The following is a 23,353-nucleotide window of genomic DNA, read 5'->3' as shown; positions in this document are numbered from 1 at the left end:
TTCTAGGTGAGCACACTACCTCTGAGTTATACTACAGTGCAAACCAATACAGTTCTGTTCACTGTAAAGGACCAAGCCTGTGCTGTATGTTACAGCATCACAGAATGAACTCCATTGAGAAGCTCCTCAGGCATCCTTGTAAGCCTCAGTTCTTGCTCCCTGTCACATGGCCTAGCCACCAGGTCTCTGTTTTCCATCAGCATAACTACTTTCTGTCACAAGTCTATCACAAGACTTTTTATGTGTGACCGTCAAACTCCAGATCCTCAGGTCTAGTATCCTGCGGAACCCTTATCTCTCAGTTCTACAAGTTCTTTTCCCTCCGAGTTCCCTTCTGTCTGTCCAAATAGTGAAGAGTGGACACAGTGTTCATCGCTCCAACCAGTGAAGTAGGGACACAGCGCTCATGCTTTCCCCACAGAAATGGACTTTGACTCATCGTCCCTTAAAGGCCTCGCGATGACTCCTGGGAGCCCAGTAGTTTGCTTGCTGCTCTTTGCGGAAACTCCATGGCCATCTGTCATGAGATAATAATCTACTTTGAGAGGCTACTGCAGGGCTGCAGTTCCTGTCCCAGACTTCCTGTCGACCTCCAGCCTGGTAAGCTAGTCTCAGGCTGGAGCATGCTGGAGGATTCTTGAAATCCCACCACTCAGAGGCTGGAAGCAGGAAGATTGCAAGTTTCTGACCAGCTTAGGTCGTGAAATGTGATGGTGAGCCCCAGTGGTCAGTTTGTGTAGATTTGGAATTGCCTAGAGGACACATCGCTAGGTGTGTGTGTCAAAATATTTCCAAAGAGATTTAACAGGAGAAAGGTCTGAAGACAAGGGTTCAAGACTGAATGCATAAGGAAAAGGGAGGTAGGTCTGCTTCCTGACCGCACACTCTTGCCGCCATGTCTTCTCCACCGGGATGGACTGCATTCACTCAAACTGAGCCAAAATCAACCATTCCTGAAGTTAAATATTTTCAGATATTTTGTCACAGCAGTGAAAAAGTAGTGGACCTGCCTAAAATGAACCTGGGTGTTAGTGCCTGGGTTACGAGTGCCACAGCACCCCGGAGGCTGGTTGGCAGAGTCGGCACAGGACAGCATGCTCCAGTCTCTTTCAGTACTGAATGGCCGGCTGCCTTGATACAGACATCCTGGTGATCATAGATAATGCTTACTGTGTGCTTGCACTTCTGCGTAATGCATTGCCTACATTTGTTTATTCTGTCCACACAGCAACCATGGGTTAGGGCTACACTTACGCTTACCTTACATGAGTGCCCCAGAGCTTACGATGGAAGGTATCTGCTTCCCCACCCAGGACCATACAGCTAGCAGGTGGAATAAGGAATTTCCTAGCCCTCCAAAACAGCCCTTCCTGTTGTGTGCTTTCATTGGCATTGCGTCCCACCCCTGCAGCTCCTCGCCTGAAGGAATTCCTACTAGGGATTGCTGGGTAGCAGCTATTCCAGTTATTTTTAGAATAAGCTCTACCCAGGTCATTGAGGACTAAACTGGCACTTAGGAAAAGTATCTGAAGTTTCCTGGTACACAATGTATATGGTTTCCTTTTTATTTAACTGGTAAGAAATTTTCCTAGATCACCTCTCATAAACTTTCAATCTAATGAGATCCCTTTCATTAAAATTTTATCATTTTCGTTCTGTTTCAGTCTCATATGCCCGCTCCCATCCGTTAGGGGAATATGAACTAGCACCCCCATAGTGCTAAGCACCTTCAGAGGAACCAGGCAGACTCATCTTGGAAAGCAGTCACTGTTTATCCTCTATTTAAAAAAATGTAGCACTGATAACTTTCTAATTACAGGAAGTTGAGCTTCATGTCAAAAACATCTTAGGCACTGAAATTAATCAGGCGTATTTTTTTTTGAGTCCTCTCCAGCCTTCTCTATTTTAAAGATCCCTCCTCCTCCCACATGTTTAATCTAACCTTATATGAGAGGAATCAGTTAATAATTAAAATATTACTGTTAATCAGCATGATGTTAATATAACGAATATGTCAACCCAAACGTGGTTCTGTTATCGTCTCCACTTTACAGATGGACAGCTCGCCCAGAAAGGCCCAGCACGGGATACTGAGAGCCGGGGCTGCAAATCCAGGTTTGGTGTGGTGTGAGAGAGATTCTTTATAACCCTGTGTGTGGCCCTGCTTCACCGTCTCATGTGTCTGGATGAGGTTTAGACTAGAAGATTAACACCACTCACACAAACTTCAGCTCTACTTTAAAAGAAGTTTCTACATAAGCTTTTCTACCAATTCTTATAAGGATGGGTTTCATAGGGGCTGGCTTCGCCACAGCAGAATTAACAGCTCACAAAATTGTCCTCAAAGACCACTAGTGCTGCTGATGGCCTTGAACACTCCAGAAGCCTGAGGTTAGAGCGTTGTTTTGAACGTCTATCCTGTCTGTTGCCCTCCTTGCCTTTGTGTGGCTTCCTGACATATTATATACATCCCAGGAATAATGACTTACATTGACTAACACAATATGATTTTTACCTTGTCATTATTTGCTAAACAATACAGTATGATAGTCACACTGTTGTTCGCTTGTTTTACAAATTTTATTCCTAAATAAGGAATAAAGGCAAGAAAAACATTTATCTACAAATATTCAGTCAAGACCTGACCTTTCCCTAAAATCTTTTTGTGTGATCAGTTGAACGCAAAGGTAAAACCCCATGGGTGTGCAAAAGCAGCTGTGCTCTCGGTCTCCACTTTTAACCTTTTCTGGTTCTAGTTGTGACAAGCTGTCGTAACCTTGCCAGCACTTCTGTCAGGAAGAAGTGTTCCTACCTGACAGTCTGTCCATTTCCACTATTCTGATGAACTTATTGATAGTAGAAAACTCTGCTCATAAATAAGTAAATGGATGTATTTTTTCTTTTTTCTTGTAAGTGAGTTTTTCTTAATGACATCTACTTAAGAGACCAGGAAATATAACCTGTTAGGATGTATAATGTAGCTGAACATTTTATACATTTTTTTAATTTTAATGTTGCTTGAAGTTGGCATGAATAGTAGAATCAGAAGAGGAATTAGTAGTAGTAGATAAAGGGGGAAAGCACTTACGATGATTTATTAAGTAATTATCTGAAATATGTGTTTAGACCTAAAATATGAGTGTTGAGAAAACATAAAATTAAGGGGGACATTGATAAATGGCAAGCAGCTTTTTTCATGAATATATCTCATCAATATAGGATAGCTGTTTCAGAGAGAACTAGCTTGTCTTTTCATGTTTCAATTGATTAGATAAATTAATGATTAAGAGTTGAATTACTCCTTTTTATGCATAAGTATTGACTCTGGTATCAACATTATTACATTAGTGAATTTAAAATTGATTTTAAAGTCATGAAAGTTGTAGAATACCCTTACTTTAAGAAAACATAATGATCATACCTTACTCTGAATTTTCAAGATGAATAAAATGTGCTACATGATAAAAAGAAATATGAAGTGGAGGGCATGGCTCATGAGTAGGCCAAAACAGAACTGTTAGTTGAATTTCCTCTCCTTAGGCTCAACTCTACACCTTTGTTTTTAATGAATGGAGGGGGTACGGCACTAAGTATCAGGTGGACGAGTAGTAAGGGAAGAAAAGCCAGGGATAAAATCTCTAAAAAATCTGGCATTTCTTAGAAAATGTTTTAGAGGCCTTGAAACCACAGAAAACCTTACTCAGGTCCTTCTGAGTTGCTTACACAGCTCCTGACTTTTCGTTGACGACAGATGGGAATTAGATGCCATTAGGGAGCAGTTAAGAGACCTTACTTTGTTGCTAGCCTTTGGTTTCTATGGTATCCGTATCTGCTTGTAGAAATCTCATTGAATCCAGCCACACTGTGTAAAGAAGACAAACACAGATCGTTTAGTATTTATTTCTCTTATTTCTCCAGCCAGGTCATGCCAGAACGTGGAAACCAGAAATACTTATGGTTTCTGTTTCTGTGAAGAGACACCATGACCAAGTAACTCTCATAAAAGAAAACATTTCATTGGGGCTGGTTTACAGTTCTGAGATTTAGCTCATTATTTTCATGGTGGGAAGCAAGGCAGTAAGCAGGCAGACATGGTTCACTTTCACAGCTTCTTGCAATGGCCTCTCTAGGCCTCCATTTAGGAAAACCCCTGACACAGTCCTGGCCTCAGTGGCTTTCTTTAGTCACAGAGGAAGATTCCATAACCCCTTTCTTCTGTCCTTGACTCTAAAACTGGAACCACATGGCTGAAACTGCCAAGCTTTGTTGCTTGCTGGGACTGGATCATGGCCACCTTACTTTCCCAAGCTCAATGGTTACCTTTACTGTCTAAGCTTAACTGTTCTGGAACTTGTCTGTAGACCAGGGTGGCCCCAAGCAGAGAGTTCACTCTGCCTCTGCCTCTGCCTCTGGAGTATAAAGGCATGCACCACCACCCCAGACTCTGAGCTTTTCTTTAATCCCTTTTTACTATCAGAAGTTTAACTGCGCAGAATCTTGCCCTGAGGTCACCACTTCCTTTATTCTATTTCTTACCTGTTTATCACCTTGAATTCAGGATTTAGTTCCCTTCCATTTCCTGGTGCTCCTTTTCTCCTCAAAGTGTACATTTTCTATTTTCCTTGCTCAGTACTTCTTTTCATTATAAATCTTCATTAGAGTTAATACTAGAAACCTCATGATCGAGTTAATACTAAGCTGTTTTAAGATTTCCTCAGTCAACAAAATTATTCTAAAACTCTTCATTTTAGCCTCAGGCAAACTTTTTAGACAAGGGCAAAAAGCAGCCACATTCTTCACCAAAATATCACTAGACTGGTCTCTAGGATACATAGTTCAACTCCTCTGGAACCTCTGGAATCAGGCCCCCACCCTCAGCACTTGATGGAGGAGGGTCATCTTTCTATCTGTTGCTTTCATTGGTTAATTAATAAAGAAACTGCTTGGCCTCTGCTAGGGTAGAATTTAGATAGGCGGAGTAAACAGAACAGAATGCTGGAGAAAGAAGCCGAGTCAGTGAGTCGCCATGATTCTCCGACCCCAGAAGGATGTAGGCTAGAATCCTTCCTAGTAAGACACCATCTCGTGGTGCTACACAGATTATTAGAAATGGGTTAATCGAGATGTGAGAATTAGCCAATAAGAGGCTGGAAATAATGGGCCAGATAGTGTTTAAAAGAATACAGTTTCCGTGTAATTATTTCGGGTGTAAAGCTAGCCGTGCGGGCGGCCAGGTGCCAGGAACTTAGCCTGCCGCTCTTATACAACAAACACTACTGTCTTTCATGTTACTACTAGGTTGTTCCATTAAGCCATTCTTTAATCATTCAACTACTTTTCTAATTCATAGTCCCAAATTCCTTATTCCTCCAAATAAAAAGCATGGTCTGGCCTATCACAGCACTACCCCAGGCTCTGGTACCAACTTCTGTCTTAGTTAGGGTTTATATTGCTGTGAACAGACACCATAAACATGGCAACTTTTTTTTGTTTGCTTGTTTGTTTTGTTTTTCAAGACAGGATTTCTCTCTGTAGCCCTGATTGTCATGGAACTTGCTTTGTAGACCAGGCTAGTCTCAAACTCAAAGCAATCTGCCTGCCTCAACTTCCCAAGTCCTGGAATTAAAGGTGTACAGTACCACTGCCCAGCAACCATGGCAACTCTTATAAAGGAAAACATTTCATTGGTGCTGGCTTACAGTTAAGAGCTTTCATCCATCATCTTCATGGTGGGAAACATGGCAGCATGCAGGCAGACATGGTGATGGAGAGATAGCTGAGTGCGCTACATCTTGATCCTCAGGTAACGGGAAGTGAATTCTGTGTCACACTGGGTATAGCATGAGAACAGATGACCTCAAAACCTGTCCTCCATAGTGACACACTTCCTCCAACAAGGCCACACCTCCTAACAGCCACTCTAGGGGTCCATTTTCTTTCAAACCACCACACTATCCTTATTTAATACAGCAATGGTGCTGCAGTAAACAAATATTGTTGGCCAAGGCTCATTGTTGATAGCAGATGTCCACACATAGAGTACCAACAGCAGAAGGAATCTAATAACTGGTAAATAGACACCCAGGCAGCCAGAAGGTGAAAGAACCCTCCCATGTCATATCAGTTCACTAAAATGAGAAAGTTTCGATATTGACAAGTCTTTGAGACATTGACAACTAAAGACAAAGAAACATGAGGACAGTGGTATCCCACAGGGCTGGTCACTGTGGAAATGATGCCCTCTCTAGACAAAAGTTATTGCTGGGAGAGCTTTTAGACACGGGAATACTCTGAAATGTAAAAAGACTCCATAGATCGGGGCCCTAGAGATAAGGTCTCCCAATTCACCGTCTTCCCTCCTTCTTCACTGCACCCTGGAACTCCACTGGCTGAATTCAGTCCCACAGAGGACAGCAGAACTACTGTGACAGTTCTGTCTCTAAACTCAGCAGAACAGAGAGGGTTAGGGATGGGATCTGGCAAGACAGAGGATTCCAGCCTTAGTGTCTGGTCAGGAATATAGTCATATGAAGCATTTCATAAGCATTTCATGACTTCTGTCTCTGAGAGTCCAGAACCACAGAGTAACACCATAGACAAGGAGGTACTTCTGGGGCAGTAGTTACTGGCGTTGAGAGCCTACTGCAAAGCTGCTGGTGAAAGTCTTTAGTTTGCTTACAGGTCAGCAGCAAAGGGTCATTGCCAGAGTCTACAGGAGATCTCAGTTCTCTCATATTTATAGTATAAATATCCTTTTCATATACTCCAGATTAAACATGTTAATACAGATTAAATGCTTATAACAGTTACATACATTCATATATATGTACTCATGCATACATAGGAGGAGAGAACTCAATAAATTCTAGCCGTGGACTTATTATTACAAGATTGGAAAGATGTGAGCGTATCATGCAGGCAATACAAGGAGGTGAGTAAGTCTTTTTGTAAGGAGTGGTTACATTCAACACAAGGCATGGCCTTGCTGTATAGTCTTCAGTGTAGCCTCAATCAAAGTGCATCTACAGACCCTAATCAGAGTGGGTTTCTTTCCTAACCCACCATGGAAAACCTAAAATGATTCAAGTCCCTCAACCTTACTCAAATATTTTAAGGTTTGCACATACTCCCCAATCTAATCTAAATAACATCATTGTTTAGCAGTATGTTGACCCATGCTGAAGCTTATTGAGAACTGGTAAGATGGCTTGGTGGGTAAAGACGCTTGTGGTCAAGCCTGATGACCTAAGTTCAATCCACAGAACCAACATGGTGGAAGGAGAGAATTGACTTCCTCCCACAAGTTGTCCTCTGACGTCCATACTTATGTGTGTATACGTGTGTCTTATGTGTGTATAGGTATTTATATCACATATGTAGATTTGTGTATATTGTCCACCATTTTATTCAAAGTGTAGCAGCAACTACTTTTAAATGAATTTTGAATGTTTTTGATGCCATCTGAATATGGAGAAGCAAGTTGTGCTGCCCACAACCGACACTCGTAAGCCTCATAATCTCCTAAGAGAAGTAAAACACTATCAACTTTGTACGGGTGTTTTATGCTGGCAATTGCTGCTGTATCTGGAGCACTTGAAGAGCAGCCAGTTATAATCCTTCCTATCCTGGCTTCTCTTCTTCTAATAAATACACAATTTTTTCACAGTAATAGAAAGCATCCCACTTCTCTATTTTCTACGTTGTTAGAAGTCTGGGCTACAACTAGAAATCTTTTCAGACCTCACTAAGTCAGCCATGGACTGTGTAGAATGCCCTGCCACTGTTTCAAATACGTTGGGGCTCACATAGGAAGAGCATCCAGTTCATATTCTGACCTGAGCATGGATGGGGCTTCAGCTTTGTGTAATGCATTGTTCATGTCTCAATGTTTTTATGTAATTCATAATATGAATTTTCTATTACAAAGGAAGATGAGACAACTGAATTGTATTTTGGTAATCATTTAGTTTCCTTCCCTTCAGTGACTGTTGTTTCTTAGAATTTCAGTTAGGCTTTGAATTCATGCATTATGCCATTGGTTTGTTAAATGTAAGCAAAACCTACATTAAAATTTTATATTTGTAACTACATTTGCTTTCATGTTACAAAACCTCCCTTCTGTCTTATCTTTGAGATAAAACGTTTTTAATAATTTGGTTATCTCTTACATTATTATTCTTTTTTTGGGGGGGGTTTTTTTTTTTTTTGGTTTTTTGAGACAGGGTTTCTCTGTGGTTTTGGAGCCTGTCCTGGAACTAGCTCTTGTAGACCAGGCTGGTCTCGAACTCACAGAGATCCGCCTGCCTCTGCCTCCCAAGTGCTGGGATTAAAGGCGTGCGCCACCACTGCCCGGCTTATATTATTATTTTTAACTTTAGGTTTTAAGACACTTGTGGATCTTTGTCCTAGGTGGTTTAAGATGAAACAAACCCTTTCCTCCCCTAGTTGCTTTTGGACATGGTGTTTATGCCAGCAACCGGAAGCACACTTGAACAGTTCTGAGATCAGTTTTACTGTGCTCTGATCAATGCATTGTTTAGGAAAGACAAATGCATCTCTGAGGTTTTGCTTTCCAGGGCGCACACACCAGTGAGTGAGTGTTTGTGTGACTCCTGAGCTGAAATGTGTGATTTTATTCGCTCCCCCTACAACATGTATTTTTCTATAACTTGCAGAAAAAAAAATGAAAGTCCCTGGCTTATGTTATTCCTACAACCATATGTCGTGGGTATTATGTGGCTTTGGTTTAATTTGATCAGCTAAGTAATAATAGCTCTCTGAGGAGTCGTTAAGTTTTGTAGGGAATAGAATAGCACTGCCATGGGAATACACACGCCACGCGTGTTCAAGGAGCTTGCTCCAAAGGGGAAGTTTCTAAAAGGCAAAATGGGAAGACTTGTGTGAGATAGCTTGAAACAATAATCTGTGATTGCAACGCTCAATAACAATGGTTGTGCCAGTCAAAGACTAAGGAGGCAGCTGCTGGACAGATGTCTTGGGTAGATGTCCTGTGTGTGTGAAGCTGTGGTGACCTATGTTCAGGCTATGGTTTTGGGAGAGAATTTAAGAATGCTGTTTTCATGCTAATGCGTTCTTCTTCGCCTTAACTTCCTGGCGTTATTCCTCTATTGTTTAGTCTAGTTCGGACTCTACAATAGTGACCATAAGATAATGCAAAAACTGTGTTCTTGCATGGTAAATTGTCTCGCTTATGTTGTGATAAATGCACATTGACAGGACTGGAGAGATGGCTCAGAAGTTAAGAACATGGGCTGCTCTTAAAGACGACCTGGGTTTGATTCCCAGCACCCACATGGAACCCCACAACTGTAACTCCAGTTCCAGGGGATCCAATACTCTCTTCTGAGCATGGAGGCACCAGGCATGCGTGTGCTGTAGAGACTTATATGCAGCAAAATACATATACACATAAAATAAAAATAAAATTATCGTGCACGCTGACAAAAGTTGCCATATCTGCAATATATAACTGTATAAATCAGTGATAGTAATTGCATTCATATAGTATAGCCATTATCGTCATCATCCAGCTCCAGAATGCTCCCAACTGTCAAATCCAAATTCTTTACCCATTCAGTAATTCGCAGACCAAACCTTCCCTTATTCCCCAACCCCTTCCACTCAGCATCCTACTTTCTGTCTTTGTAAATTTGGCTGCTCTGTGTACTTTGTATGAATGAAATCATGTTGTGTTTGTATCTTGGAAACTAATTCCTTTGCATTCATTACTCTTATGTTGCTGTGACCAAGTATCTAATATAAACAACTTAATGGAGGTAGAATATATTTCAGCTCATGGTTTCAGAGTACCCGTTCCATGGCGAGTTAACCTATATATTTGAGCAAACAGTCGTGGCAGTGAGAACAAGTGGCAGAGAAAGTACCTACCTCATGGCAGACAAGGAGTGGGGAAAGAGACAGCAGGGTGCTTAGGGCTAAAATGTCCTCAAGAACCAGCCTCTCCCGATGACCTGCTTCCTCCAGATGGACCCTACCTCTTTAAATGCCCATAACATCCACAAAACCACCACCTGGGCTTAACACGTGAGTCTAGAAAGTGCCCTGCATGGCTCTTGGGATTGACCTACCTGGGACAGTGAGGGAACGAGGCAATGGTAGAGTCTAAAGAAACACACACATATCCACACAAAGGAGCTGGGATCAGGTGGTCTGGGCTCTCTGGTGGAGAAACCACAGCACCTTTTGAAGCTCAGTTTATTAAGTATGGTTGAACAGGGAAGTGAGGTTATTGCATCAGCTGAACAAGGATTAGCCTATCTAGGTAGGAGCAGTCTCTGTAGGGGAACAGTCTTCAGGCTGCAAACACCTGGAGGAGAAATCTATAGTAGACACTTTCTGAATACACTATCAACACCTGCGCTTCAACTTGAGGAAGGCTTTGCCAGTCCCGTGGCACTGAGACATAGGGGTCCTCAACTTGACTATGCCTATGCCAACAAAACACAATACTCAGGACTTTTTTACTCCCTCCAAGACAGTTTATGTCTGAACCATGCTAGCATCAAAGTTCATCCATACTGTACCGTACATCAGAAATTCAAGACCAAATGACATGATGTCTTATAGGCAGAGGCTTCTTGTTTGTTTCCTGGCCACCCAGACCCGAAATAATCACTCAGAAGCTATATTAATTAAAACACTGCTTGGCCTATTAGCTTATGCATATTTCTAACTAACTCTTACATCTTAAGTCAACCCATCTCTATTAATCTTTGCATCACCACAAAGTCATGGCATCTCTCTGACTCTGCCTTCTTTCTCCCAACATTCAGTTTTATTTTCCTGTCTAGCTCTATTCTGCTCTGTCTTGGGCCCAAGTAGCTTTTTTATTCATTAACCAATAAAAGCAACACATATACAGAAGGACTGCTCACATCAATGTCTATAAATGCTCCTTTTGCTTATCAGTTCCTCTGGTGATAAGACACCTAGGAGTCTTTTGCTACTGCCGTGAACATGGGGACAGACAGATCTCTTAAGATTCTGGTTTGACAGCAACTATACCATTTTATGTTACCAACGCAGCATGGAGTTTCCAGTTTCTCTATATGGCGCCAGTACCTGACTTACCGGTTTTCTTGTCAGTTGTCGTCCTAATGAGTATACGATAGTATTTCATGGAGATTTTGACTTACATTTGCCCTTGTTGTATTAGTTTTTTCCATGTGGGGGATCATGGTGCATGTCTCATGACACAAGGTCAGGTCAGAGAATGATTGGTAGTTGGTTCTCTTTCCCACCATTGGTATCCAGGGCTCACACTCAGATCATCAGGCTTAGTGGCAGGCACCTTTACCAACTGGGCCAACATACTGACCCTCATTGTGATTTTTACCTGTATTTTCCTTACAGATGTTGGTCATCTTTGTAAAGATTTTCTGGGGAGAGGAGCATAATATAATTGTATCATCCTCCCCTTTCCTGTATTGGTCATTTGTCAATCTTTGTTATTGGCATGAACGACAAATGCTCTCCACAAACTTATGTATTTGGAGATGTATAGATTCTTTTGCACATGGAGACAAGGTGGGCGCTTTAGAGGTAGGAACTGAGAACCCAAGGCCAGCTCTTCTTCCAGCTCCAAACTGTGAGCCAAAGTAACCCTTAAGCTGTTCGGTATTCCATCACAGCAACAAAAGAGTAACTAATACATATATCTATGTAGAGATGTCTACTCAAGTCTGTTGTTCATTTTTTTAATTGAATTGTTTTCTGTGCTAAGTTTTGATTATTAATCCCTTGCCAGAGACACAATTTGGAAATATTTTCTCATATTCTGTGGATTGCATTTTTACTCTAGCAGTGATTGATAATGAGTAGTTTTTAATTCTTCATGAATTTCTTTTTTATTTTCTATTCCTTGATGTCATAGAAAAGAAATTTCTATGAGTTGTTGCTAAATTCAGCAGTGTGTCTGTCTTAATTTTCGGAGTTTTTTCTTGAATGTGAATATGTTTTGTTCCCCTCACTTCTTAAGAGTAAACTTGTTCTTTGGCAATTTAATACATGTATATAAGATTCTGATGGCTCTCACCCCTTCCTTCCCACACCTGAACCCTACTCCTGCCTACAGGTCCCTCTTCCACATTCATGATTTTTGGGTTTCCTTTATAATGCATTGACTTTAGCCAGGACTGTTCATATGACCACATGTTTGGAACTATCTATTTGAGCCTGGTGGGGCTCCTCGGTGGGCACACAACAGCTACCCATCCCAGACAATCCATCAGTAGGCAGTAGCTCGGCAGGGAAGGGTATGGCCCATGAAGCCATCCCCAGTGCATGATTGATGTTTGACCATCCCAGCCTTCTACAAGCCCAAGGGAAGCAACTGCCAATGCTGTGAGATCATGTTTGCAATGGCTATGTTTTGCCCTGAAGACAGCATTCCACAGCCTCTACTTTCCAGCTCTTATGCTCTTTCCTTTTCCCCAGGGCCTTAGCGGGAGTAGGTTAAAAGGAATGTCTAGGTTTCAGCTCTCAACTGTAACTTGTTCTTAGCAACTCGCTCAGTGACGCGTCTCTGCCTTCACCACGACATTCACTGCAAAGACAAATTTCTCTGACCAAGGCTGGGTATAAACCTGAGTGTCTAGAGTGTTAGTTTGGTACCATGTCAATTTAATTAAACAACGGTAATGAGACCCCATATGCCCCACAGGCCTATAAAATTCCGCAACCATGTTTCTTTCTGACAAGGTTTATTTATGTCATTATATTATTAATTCTCCAGTGGAATGGGCCTCAGCTTAAATTCAGTCAGAGCGGTTTTGGGGGTTGGTTTTTTTTTTTTTTCAAATAAATCCCTAACCTTGGCTTGGCTTGTTTCTAGACAGCTTTTCTTAACTTAAATACCCCATCTACCTTTTGTCTCTGGGCTTTTACCTTTCTCTATTCTATATTCCTTTCTTCCTTCCCTTCTTACTCTGTCATTGTTTGCACCAGCTGGGTAACTGACCGCTGGTGTCCTCCCCTTTATCTTCTTCCCTCTTATGTATTCTCTCTGCATGGCAGCCCCACCTGTCCCCCTGCTATCAAACTATTGGCCGTTCGGTTCTTTATTAAGCCAGTCAGGTGTTTTAGGCTGGCAAAATAACACAATTTCACAGAGTTAAACAAATGCAACATAAAAGAATGCAGCACATATCTGTATCATTTAGCAAGTTTTCCACAGCATGAATGAATGTAACACATCTTAAAATAATATTCCACAATAGTTGGCTACTCCCATAAAAATCATGGCACTCGGGCCAGGCGGTGGTGGCGCACACCTTTAATCCCAGCACTCGGGAGGCAGAGGCAGGCGGATCTCTGAGTTCTAGGTCAGCCTGGTCTACAAGAGCTAATTCCAGGACTGGCTCCAAAGCTGCAGAGAAACCCTGTCTCAAAAAACAAAACAACAACAACAAAAAAATCATGGCACATCTTGCCCAACAGGGGGACTTTGAAGTTTGTAGGGTTCACGGCTGGGTAAAACTGTCAGTGCCTTTTCTCTCTAAGCACCCTCTGTAGTTCCTTCTGGTAGCAAAGAAGCTAGTCAGTGGGGGCAGGGAGGAGCTCTGAAACTGATCACTGGCTTGATTTCTCTACATCTTGGAAGAAGGTATGTAGACTTTTCAGAATAGAGTCTTATCATCTGTTTCTGCTGGGTAACCAAGAGGAATGGCAAGAACCAGTATTATGTTATCTTTTCTCCAGTGTGCATTTTTTCCCCTGATTATAAAAACGCAGGCAACTCTGCTTCCATCATCTTATATTTGGCCCCTCTTTCTATGCCATTGATCTAAGTGTCTGTTTTGCGCCGGTGCCATGCTGTTTCTATTATTATGGGTTTGTAGTATAACTTGGAATCAAGTATAGTAGCACCACTAACAGCATTCTTGTATTTCAGGATTGTTTTGGTCATGGATTGTCTTTGTGTTTCCATCGGAATTTTTGGATTGATTTTCTATTTTTGTGAAGAGTGGAGTTGATGTTTAGATGGATTGCATTGAATCTGTAGATTGCTTTTCATAAAATGTCCATTTCCCAATGCTGATTCTTCTAATAGCTGAGCATGGGAAGTCTCTCCATCTTCTGGTGTTTGATTGAGATTGAGAAAAATTTCAGGATTTTAAAGTTTTTACTTGTAGAGGTCTTTCACTTCTTAAGTTTGTTCCAAGGCAAGTTTTTTTTCTTGTTTTGTTTTTGTTGTTTTGTTTTGGATTAAGAATAGAATTTTCTCCCAGGTTTTTCTTTGTATGTTTGTCCTCAGCGTGACTCAGGGTTTCTCCGTAGCTTTTGGTTCCTGTCCTGGAACTAGCTCTTGTAGACTAGGCTGGTCTCGAACTCAGAGATCCGCCTGTCTCTGCCTCCCGAGTGGTGGGATTAAAGGCGTCTCAGCGTGACTTTTAAATGGGAATATTCTTTTTAAATTTATTTATTTATTTATTTTGCATCCTAGCTGCAGTTTTCCCTCCCTCCTTTCCTCCAAGTCCCTCCCCCACAACCCCTCTTTGTCCTCACACCCCAAACCATTCCTCTTTCATCGCTGTCTAGGAAAGGGTAGGTCACCCATGATTTTTGTATGATAATTTTGTATCCTGTCAACTTGCTGAAGATGTTTATCAGCTGTAGGGGTTTTATGGTGGAGTCTTTAGGATCTCAGTGTATAGAATCATATCATGTAGGTATAGACTGCCCTTTCATTTCCCAGCTGCCCAGACCCGAATAATCACACAGAAACTATATTAATTACAATACTTTTGGCCAAATAGCTTAGGCATCTTTCTAGCTAACTCTTAACATCTTAAATTAACCCATCTCACTGTGTCACCCAGGCTGTCCTTGAACACAAGATCCTCCTGTCTTCATCTCTGAAATGCTAGCATTACAGGTGTGAACCCCCATGCCCAACTATAATGTTATCTTGAAAACTCCACTCTTGCCGGGCGGTGGTGGCGCACGCCTTTAATCCCAGCACTTGGGAGGCAGAGGCAGGCGGATCTCTGTGAGTTCGAGACCAGCCTGGTCTACAAGAGCTAGTTCCAGGACAGGCTCCAAAACCACAGAGAAACCCTGTCTCGAAAAACCAAAAGAAAAAGAAAAAGAAAACTCCACTCTTTCAGAGATAGATAGATAGATAGATAGATAGATAGATAGATAGGTAGGTAGGTAGGTAGGTAGGTAGGTAGATAGATAGATAGATAGATAGATAGATAGATAGATAGATAGATAGAGCCAACAAAAAGTTGTACTCCATGTTTATTATGAATTTTGTGAATAAAAATTTTGAGTAATGTATTTGCTAGTATAATAATTTGATGAACAAAATGTTACTGTTTGCTCAATAATCCACATGTTTCATGAAGATCCATATGCACAATCTCTTTTAAAAGTTTTATTACTTATAATTAAATGCTTATGAAAACAAATCAGTTAAAGCAGGCACTGTGAAGATGAAATGAGACCTAATGTGCTGCCCCAGCTACACACAGTCAAGGCTAAATCTTGACTCTGTAGCCTTGCTTCCTAGGACTTCAGAGTTGTCAGGGAAGCCTTCTGTGGGGGCCTGAGCTGGGAGCACGTGGAAGCAGCAGCATGATGCACCCTCTGTTGTGTTTTTGTTTTTAAGGAGAAGCGTTAGCTGCATGCAGAAGAGCAGCACCTACATGGGAGTCTCTGCCTTTGACGGTTTCAGAAAGCTTTCGCTGACTTACTGAGAAGATGCAGAAGATCTTGCAGACAGATGAAATTACCGATAACCAAGTTCTTAGGAAAAGAAAGAGGAAACGGACAGAGACAGCGAACTCAGAGAATGCAAATAGTGCCATGGATAAAGCACAGGTTGGTTTTCTCTTGCTTTGGTTTAGTCTTCTTATCTAGCTCAAGCATAGTCTACAATGCCTACACTTGCTTCTCAGTACTTTCTCCCCTTTTCTAGTAATTTGTGTTTATTCTTTATTCAATTAAGAGAATATAGCTTCTCTCAAGTAAAGCTTGAGTTGGAAACACAGTCAATAGGCACTTTCCCTACTTCATTTCAGCCAGGACCAAATGTCATTGTTCAAATTCTGTTTGCTGTTCTATACAACAAAAGATCATCAAACTGTGTCTGAAAATATTTTTCCTCACTAGACACTTTGTGGAAACTGGTGGTTTCTTCATTAAGACATAGTCTTGCTCTCTGTTTAGAACCTGGATCATGGCCGCCCTCCCCATTCCTTTCCCTTCCTATACTTTGGACAACTAACTGACATGTTCATTCTCTATTTTGATCTATATGTCTTCATACAACCACACATTTGTACATGTTTTGTAATACATATAGCATGTTATATTTCCATGTTAATTTTTAAACATTGTGTCTGCCTCGTATTCCCATCTCTGACCCACTCTGTTCATACCCCCTCCCTCCCACTACTGCTTTTGCAGCCTCCCTGCATTTCTTACCTACAATAAAACGTAGCTTACCACACACACCGCTCTGCACTTCGCTTTTCTACTTACCATTTGAAGATATTCCCACTGACAGACTACCTTTCTTTTCACCAGCTCTGTTATCCTCCTGTCTAAAGGCACCGTCGTCCAGGTAGCTATCATATGTGGAGTGGTTTTCAGCATTCTTCATATTGCCAGGCAGTTTGCACTGTAAAATGCTATCTTCATAGCAGTTGGTGGCACATGGATATCATTATCTAAGTCTTAATTTGCTTCTAATTTTTCAATAAGCACTGCATTTTCCAAAAAAAAATTGTTTATAGGACTTCATATTATGAGATACATATAACTCATAAAACATGTTCTGTCAAGAAACAAATTCACATTGCTATCAGCTTGTATAGCTATCCATCTTTGTTTTTTGTTTTTAGGGCTAGAACCACTAAAATCCATTGATTTGCACAATTACACCCTACCGGTTATCTCTGTTTGAAATGCATAGGAGGATGACCTGTGGCTTAGAGTTGTGCATCTGTTTCTGTTCATTTGCCTAGACGTCATAAGACTGGATTAAACTCATTTGTGATTAACTCCAAGTCACCAATAATGCACTGGTGTCACATTGAAAAAAGAAATAAAGGCACTTCCCCTTCGAGTGATTTAACCAAGAGGAAGTCCAGATTTGGAGTCTGTGCTTCATGCTCCCTGTGCCACCTGTCTGCATGTTGTCTGAGCCTGAAGGCTGTCTTGTTGATCTATCCCTGTGCCTGTCTGTCCTGTCTTTGAGCACCTGTGTTCTCTGTGTGTGCCTGTCTGTGTATGTCAGTTGTGTGGCTGTGGTGTGACTGTCCCTGACCAAGGGCTTGCTCTATCTTTATTGAACAGCATAGAAAGCATCTCACAAATAAAAAAGGGGTACTTTACAGGAATCTTCAACAGATTTTTTACAAGGGATTAAGTTACTGGCTCCAACTGATCCCAATTGACCCAGACAACAAACAGTACTACATTGTTTATCAGGCAATACCCATAACCTTTCAACCTTTATGGTAGATTTTAGAAAGCTGCTTTCAACCTCTGTATTGGCTGCCTTCAGGAAATGATACACATGCATTCTCCAGGTCAGAGGCATGGAAGAGCACATAATTGAAGATGACAGCTATGCATTAGGTTAGGGGGGGAAATCCAAGGCAAGTTAAGTTGACTGTTACATTGTTCTCTTAAAAGCAGTTTTGTTTTGTTTTGTTTTGTTTCGTTTTGTTTTGTTTTAAGGCTGAGTAGACAGTTGGGTCTTTAGTCTTTAATCTGTAAATTTGTTTAGTCTTTGATTTCAAGATATATTATTATCTCTGACTGTGAGGTCCAGCAAAAGCTTCAGTCTGGTAAAATGTAAGAGGTATTTTCACAAAATTTCATTGCCACATAAGATGGTTTTCTGAAGATTCACCCCACAGTCAACATGCCAGGGGCAGTGCATGGGCCTTTTTACATTTATACTTTCTTATCATTATCAGTATTAATATTATCATTATCAGTATTAATATTGACATATCTGATTTTCATCAGATATCTTATTGTAATTTGCTAGTGCGGGCTTGAAACTGCTCAGGACTAAAATAAGCTCATGTTCTTGGGGCCAGTATGGTGCTGTCTTTGGCACTTTGCTGTCCTCCAAATCTTAATAGTTTTCCAGACTACATAATTCTGTTTGTTTCCATTGCAATTCACTCCAACTAGAGATCTTATTTGGTCCAAGATCTTGGGCCTGAAAGTCCTCTTCTTTTATTATTGCATCTGTAGCTAGCCTCTTTTCTCTCTAATTTATAACAGTTACTAAGAGGCCTTATGAAACAAAATACTTGAAGGTATGCCTTGACTACGAAGCATCTCATTGGGCTGGATACCATCATCAGAGATCACACAGCAAGACTCTTGAGCAAACCAAAGTGAAAGTCTATACTGTTGACCTGGGGAATTGTGGACCGTTTTTCCAATTTTGACATTTAACATTACTTGGAAGCTGCACTGTGTTGAAGATTCTCACACTGCTGATCCATCTTCCTCAGCTCACAACTTTGTCTGTGTCTAACAGCTGCTAACGTTTTCAGGAAAAGGAAATACAGGCAGAAAGCTTTTCATTCCTTTAAGTTTGTGAACCAACAATGGCACATATTGTTTCTGATCGTGTAGGAACTTAAGTATAGGCACAGTGAGGAGCATAGGAGTCTGGGAAATGAAGTCTTTAGCTGAGAGTTGCGTGTCCTTCTCAATGCCTGTTTCCATGAAGAAGTGAGAGAGCATAGCTACATAGACATAGTGAGCACTCTCTTCCTCCACCAACTTTTCTTTGGGGCTCTGGCTCTGTGACATACATATTTATGTGTTTATGAGACTTGAATATACATAACAGAAATCATACAAAAGTGTGGTGACATTTTCCCATGACTGTTCTCATCGGGCTTTCGATTCTCTATCCCTGCTTAGTAAGATCAAACGAAACCCAAATCGAACAATAAAGCCTAGACTTCTCCCTTTTGAGCTGTTGTTTCACTATTTGAGTCACTTCAAGATCTAAGCTTCCATCAGCCCTACTTTCTTACCCTTCCCCATTCCACTGTTTTCATTGGGAATTGATCCAGCTTTGGGGAAGGCTTGCATGTCATCTCAACATTTGGGGAGGGGCATAGGTCGTCTACCAAAGTTCTTAATGTCCCTGACTGGTCCCTAGGTATCCATCAGTGTTCCTGATGGGCCCACCCTTCGAGGACTTTTGGGGGGATTCTGTTGCCTCTACCCCCAGACTTTGGCAGCTTGGCACCCATGGCTACCTTCCGCAAGACTCTGGCACTTTGTGTAGTCTCTGACTACGTGCTCTCTTTTATCAGTTCCCCCAAACCGCTGGCCAGGACATGACGACCTTCTGGATTTTCTTGCTGCTTTACATTAGGTCTGGAGAGTCAAGATGCCAGTTTTCAACACAAGTGCTCTGTCCCCTGTCCTGACAGTAGACATGGATTGTCTTCAGATTCTCATCATTATTAATCTTGCTTCAGCTGAAAGTCTTGGGCATGTTTTCCTGTATGCACACACAGATCTGGGCATCATTTGCAAGAGCACAGGGGAGATAATGTTTAAATATCATAGGATAATATTACGGTGCTTTCCAAAGTAGTGTGCCAAGTTCTCTTCCTACAGCAGCATATAGAGAATTTCAATGATCCATGCTTACTCTGCTCAGATTTGTCAGCTTCACTGGGTTTTGCCCAAATGATAGCTGATGGTGATTTTGGCCTTTTCTCTGCTCACCAATGGGATTGAATATCTCTGCGTCTACTGATGAACCATATACATTTTTTACTCTGTAAAATGCCCCTTAATATCATTTGCCCATTTTTCCATTAAGTTGCTGTTTTGATTAATAATACTGCAGATATTGTATTATAACTAACTTTCCATTGGTTCTTACTGTCTTTTTTCTTGTTTAGTGTGCCTTATGAATAGAAATCCTTTATTGATATTGTAATCAGAGATTTTATATCTAAGAAATGCCCACTCCAAGTTTAAAATATTTACATTTATATATGTTCATGCTTCTTGTACAGTTTTTTAATTTTGCTTCTGATGTATAAATTCTTAATCCATCTGCAGGGATTTGCACGTAGGAGTGTGTGTGTACAAGTGTGTGAGTATGCATGTATGTGCGCACATATGTAAGCATATACATATGGGTGTATGTGTGTGTGAGTGTGTATGTGTGTGTGGTAGTACATGCATATGTGTTTAGAATGAGGCAGAACTCCATTTCTTTACCTGTTTTTTCAAGGCTAAATGAGCGAGCATTCCAGCATCCTTGGTGGAGCAGATCACTTCCCTGGTGAGCTTCCAGCCCTCTCTTTTGTACATCACAGTAATCAGACTCAGACATCTATTTTTTAACCACTCTATCCTACTTCTTGGTATTGTTGTCTACCTCTGTATCAGCACCAAACTGAATTATTCTGAATTTTTAATAACACCTTGAATTTGGAGAGGAAGTCTCAATTTCTGATATCTTTAAGAACTCTTTTGATATTCTTGGCTGTTGTGTTTACAAACTTATAGTCAATTTTTAAATTTTCATTGGAATTGCATTAACTTAGTAGAGATCCACTGGAGGATAATCAGTATTTTTACTTACGGCCTTTCATCTCTGAACTTTTTCTTCTACGTCGAGGGCATGTTTCAGTAAAGGATTTTATTTTCCTCCTAAAGAGTTTGTTCTTTTTTGCTATTCATTAATGACACCTATGCTCAAAACAAGATACAAGCACAAACGTAAAAGACTTAGACTCTAAGTCTGGAAAAAAGTCAAGACGTTCTACAATAATGTACTTGTCGGACTTTTTCCTTGTAGCCCTGGAGATGACTCCCAGGGTATTCACATGCTCAGCAAGTGTGAGCTCCATCCTGGCTTTCACTCACTGGACACTCTAAAAAGACATTTTTAAAGAAGTCTAAAATGCATACGGAACAACACACATATCAAAACTGTGGTTTCATGAATATCTAGAGAATCAGATGGTCACCATCACACTAAGAGACCCTCACACACAGCCGTACGTTAGCTGCCACCCTGTACTTGTGTGACTACTGTCCTTACAATATGTCAATATGTGGCATCTTTTTGAACTGTTCTTAATCATCTGTAGCAAGAATTTGCTGTTAGTTTGTTCAGCTTGTTAAGTTTCCTCTATTAAAAAAATAAATAAATAAAAGACAAGGTGGTTTCTTTTCTGTTCAGCGCAAACTGGCCTGGAGCTCACTCTGTATCTCAGGCTGATCTCCCATCTCCACCACCAGAGTCCTAGGATTAAAGACTGTGCCCCCATGACGGCATACTAACCCAGATGAAGAAAATAAGTCAGATTTTTAAGTCCTTAGCGCAAGGCAGGTACCATCTCAGAGGAGCCCAGGTTTGAACCATGGCCTTGCTATGACTCCCACATTATATAATCTTGTTTTTTTTTTCCACTGGTTAGGCAGAAAGTCAGAATCCTGACTTCTACTTGAAGATGATCATGAACCTTTTCCCCATCCTTTCCTGAGTTCCAGAGGGCAGAGGACAAAGCTGGGGCCACACATTGTAGAAACTGCATGTGGAAATGGGCATCCATGGGTTTAAGTAGCTTTGGCTTACGGAGCATGGGGTGACTGTTAAAGGAACTGCCTTGTTTTTAGAGAGACCCATATTCAGGAAATGCCTTCCTGCCTGGCGAGAGCTCCAGTGATGACGAAACCCCCTTAGCAGAACTGTCCAAGGAGGAACTTTGTACCAAAATCAAAAACCTGAAGGAGAAACTAACGAACATCCGGAAGGAGAACAGTCGGCTTCGACAGTCTTTGGTCATGCTACAAGGTAAACCTTAAAGGGATTGGCGTTTTAGATAAACAGGACAATATGTGATTGGTGCAAAATACTGTATTACTGCAGATCAGTAGTTAAAAATGGAAAAGAAAATCAGTTCCTGAGAGAGCTGAAAAATGACATTGTAAGAAATCAGTCGATAGCAAAATTTAAATATGGAAAGCATCCGATTATTGCACACGTAATTTAGATTGTCCTCCAGTGTCCCGGATCTTGTAATCATTTAGAAGCATTCAACAGGTATCTACTGAACTTAAACTATTTACATGCTGAGCCCCAGAAGGAAACAAAGCTAGTCCCACCAAACAAATATGCCATGGTGTCCAGACGGACTTGCTCTGCCTCTCTGGTCAGGAAGACTCTAGAGAATGGGACTGTCTTTTGTTGCTGTTGTTGTTGTTGTATTTTGTTTTGTTTTTGTTTTTTCAAGACAGGGTTTCTCAGTGTAGCTTTGGTTCCTGTCCTGGAACTAGCTCTTGTAGACCAGGCAGGCCTCGAACTCACAGATCCTCCTGCCTCTGCCTCCTGAGAGGTGGGATTGAAGGTGTGTGCTACCACTGCCTGCATTGAGAGTGAGACTATTGTGATCGACTTTGAGTCACTGGTCCCACGGGCTGCACATGAGCTTTTGTGTCAGGAACAGTGGTTTAAGAATGACTCCAGTTAATTAAAAAAGAAAAAATACAACAACACACACACACACACAAAGAATAACTACAGTCTAGAAGCAAATAGAAGAGAAGGGTCAGACTAAGGAAATTAAAAACACAAAAAACCCTGGCTTGATGCTTTTCTTTTTTCTGTAGGATCCGTGTTTGTGTTCGTCTTTATTTTATAATGATGTTGTTCTTTGAGTATTTGATATATGTATACAATGTGTTATCGTCATACCCACCTTCGTTTCCTCCCTTCACTCCTGCCCGGCCCTCCCCACCTGCTGCCGTCCCCATTCATATTCACTTTTCAGGAATGAAAGCTTTCGGTCATGGTTCAGCACTGCGTGCTTTTTAAACCACAAGCTCTCTGGCAGTTATCTCCTCCGCGTCGTGGTGTGCAGCTCCAAATACACAGAGCATTTGACAGTGTGCTTCTGTGTACAGAACTGGTACAGGTGGTACAGGAAAGGAGGGGAGGACCAGCCACCAGGTGTCACAGCCATTCAGACTAGCCTGACAGCGCCTACTCTAGGACAGTAAGTGGGAATAAAGTCTGTTATTCCAAAGAAGGCTGGGGACAGACAGGTGGATAGAGCTGGGTAGGAGTGAAGTCAGAGGCTGACAGAAATGAGTCACTTTGGTCTGAGATAAATATCAAATTTAGTTTTAAGTACAACAAGCCACATGTGAGCAGAAGGATGTTTATTCCACTAAGTGTTAGCCCTTTACTTCTTTACTTTAAAGATTGCAATTTTATAATTTTCTTTCGGTGACATTTTCAGAGAACAAATTCTTTGCTTTAATGTAATCCGTTCTAGAGGTTTGAAAGAGC

General features: G+C 41.2%; 1 protein-coding gene across 2 annotated transcripts in view; it reads left to right on the top strand.

Annotated features, from left to right (window-relative positions):
* Nucleotides 1-23,353, top strand: part of Bend6 (BEN domain containing 6) — a 55,600-nt gene that overhangs the window by 9,320 nt on the left and 22,927 nt on the right. Inside the window, exons 2-4 of one of the 2 annotated variants that reach the window (XM_057751262.1) lie at nucleotides 2,055-2,115; nucleotides 15,656-15,867; nucleotides 21,679-21,856. In XM_057751262.1, the coding sequence (XP_057607245.1) occupies nucleotides 15,748-15,867; nucleotides 21,679-21,856 (298 nt within the window). In that variant the 5' untranslated portion in view covers nucleotides 2,055-2,115; nucleotides 15,656-15,747. The remainder of the gene's footprint in view (nucleotides 1-2,054; nucleotides 2,116-15,655; nucleotides 15,868-21,678; nucleotides 21,857-23,353) is intronic. The other variant, XM_057751261.1, reaches the window with a different exon arrangement.

This window comes from Chionomys nivalis, chromosome 19 (genome assembly GCF_950005125.1).
Source record: "Chionomys nivalis chromosome 19, mChiNiv1.1, whole genome shotgun sequence".
Classification (NCBI taxonomy): domain Eukaryota; kingdom Metazoa; phylum Chordata; class Mammalia; order Rodentia; family Cricetidae; genus Chionomys; species Chionomys nivalis.
This window is presented reverse-complemented; position numbering and strand designations above follow the sequence as displayed.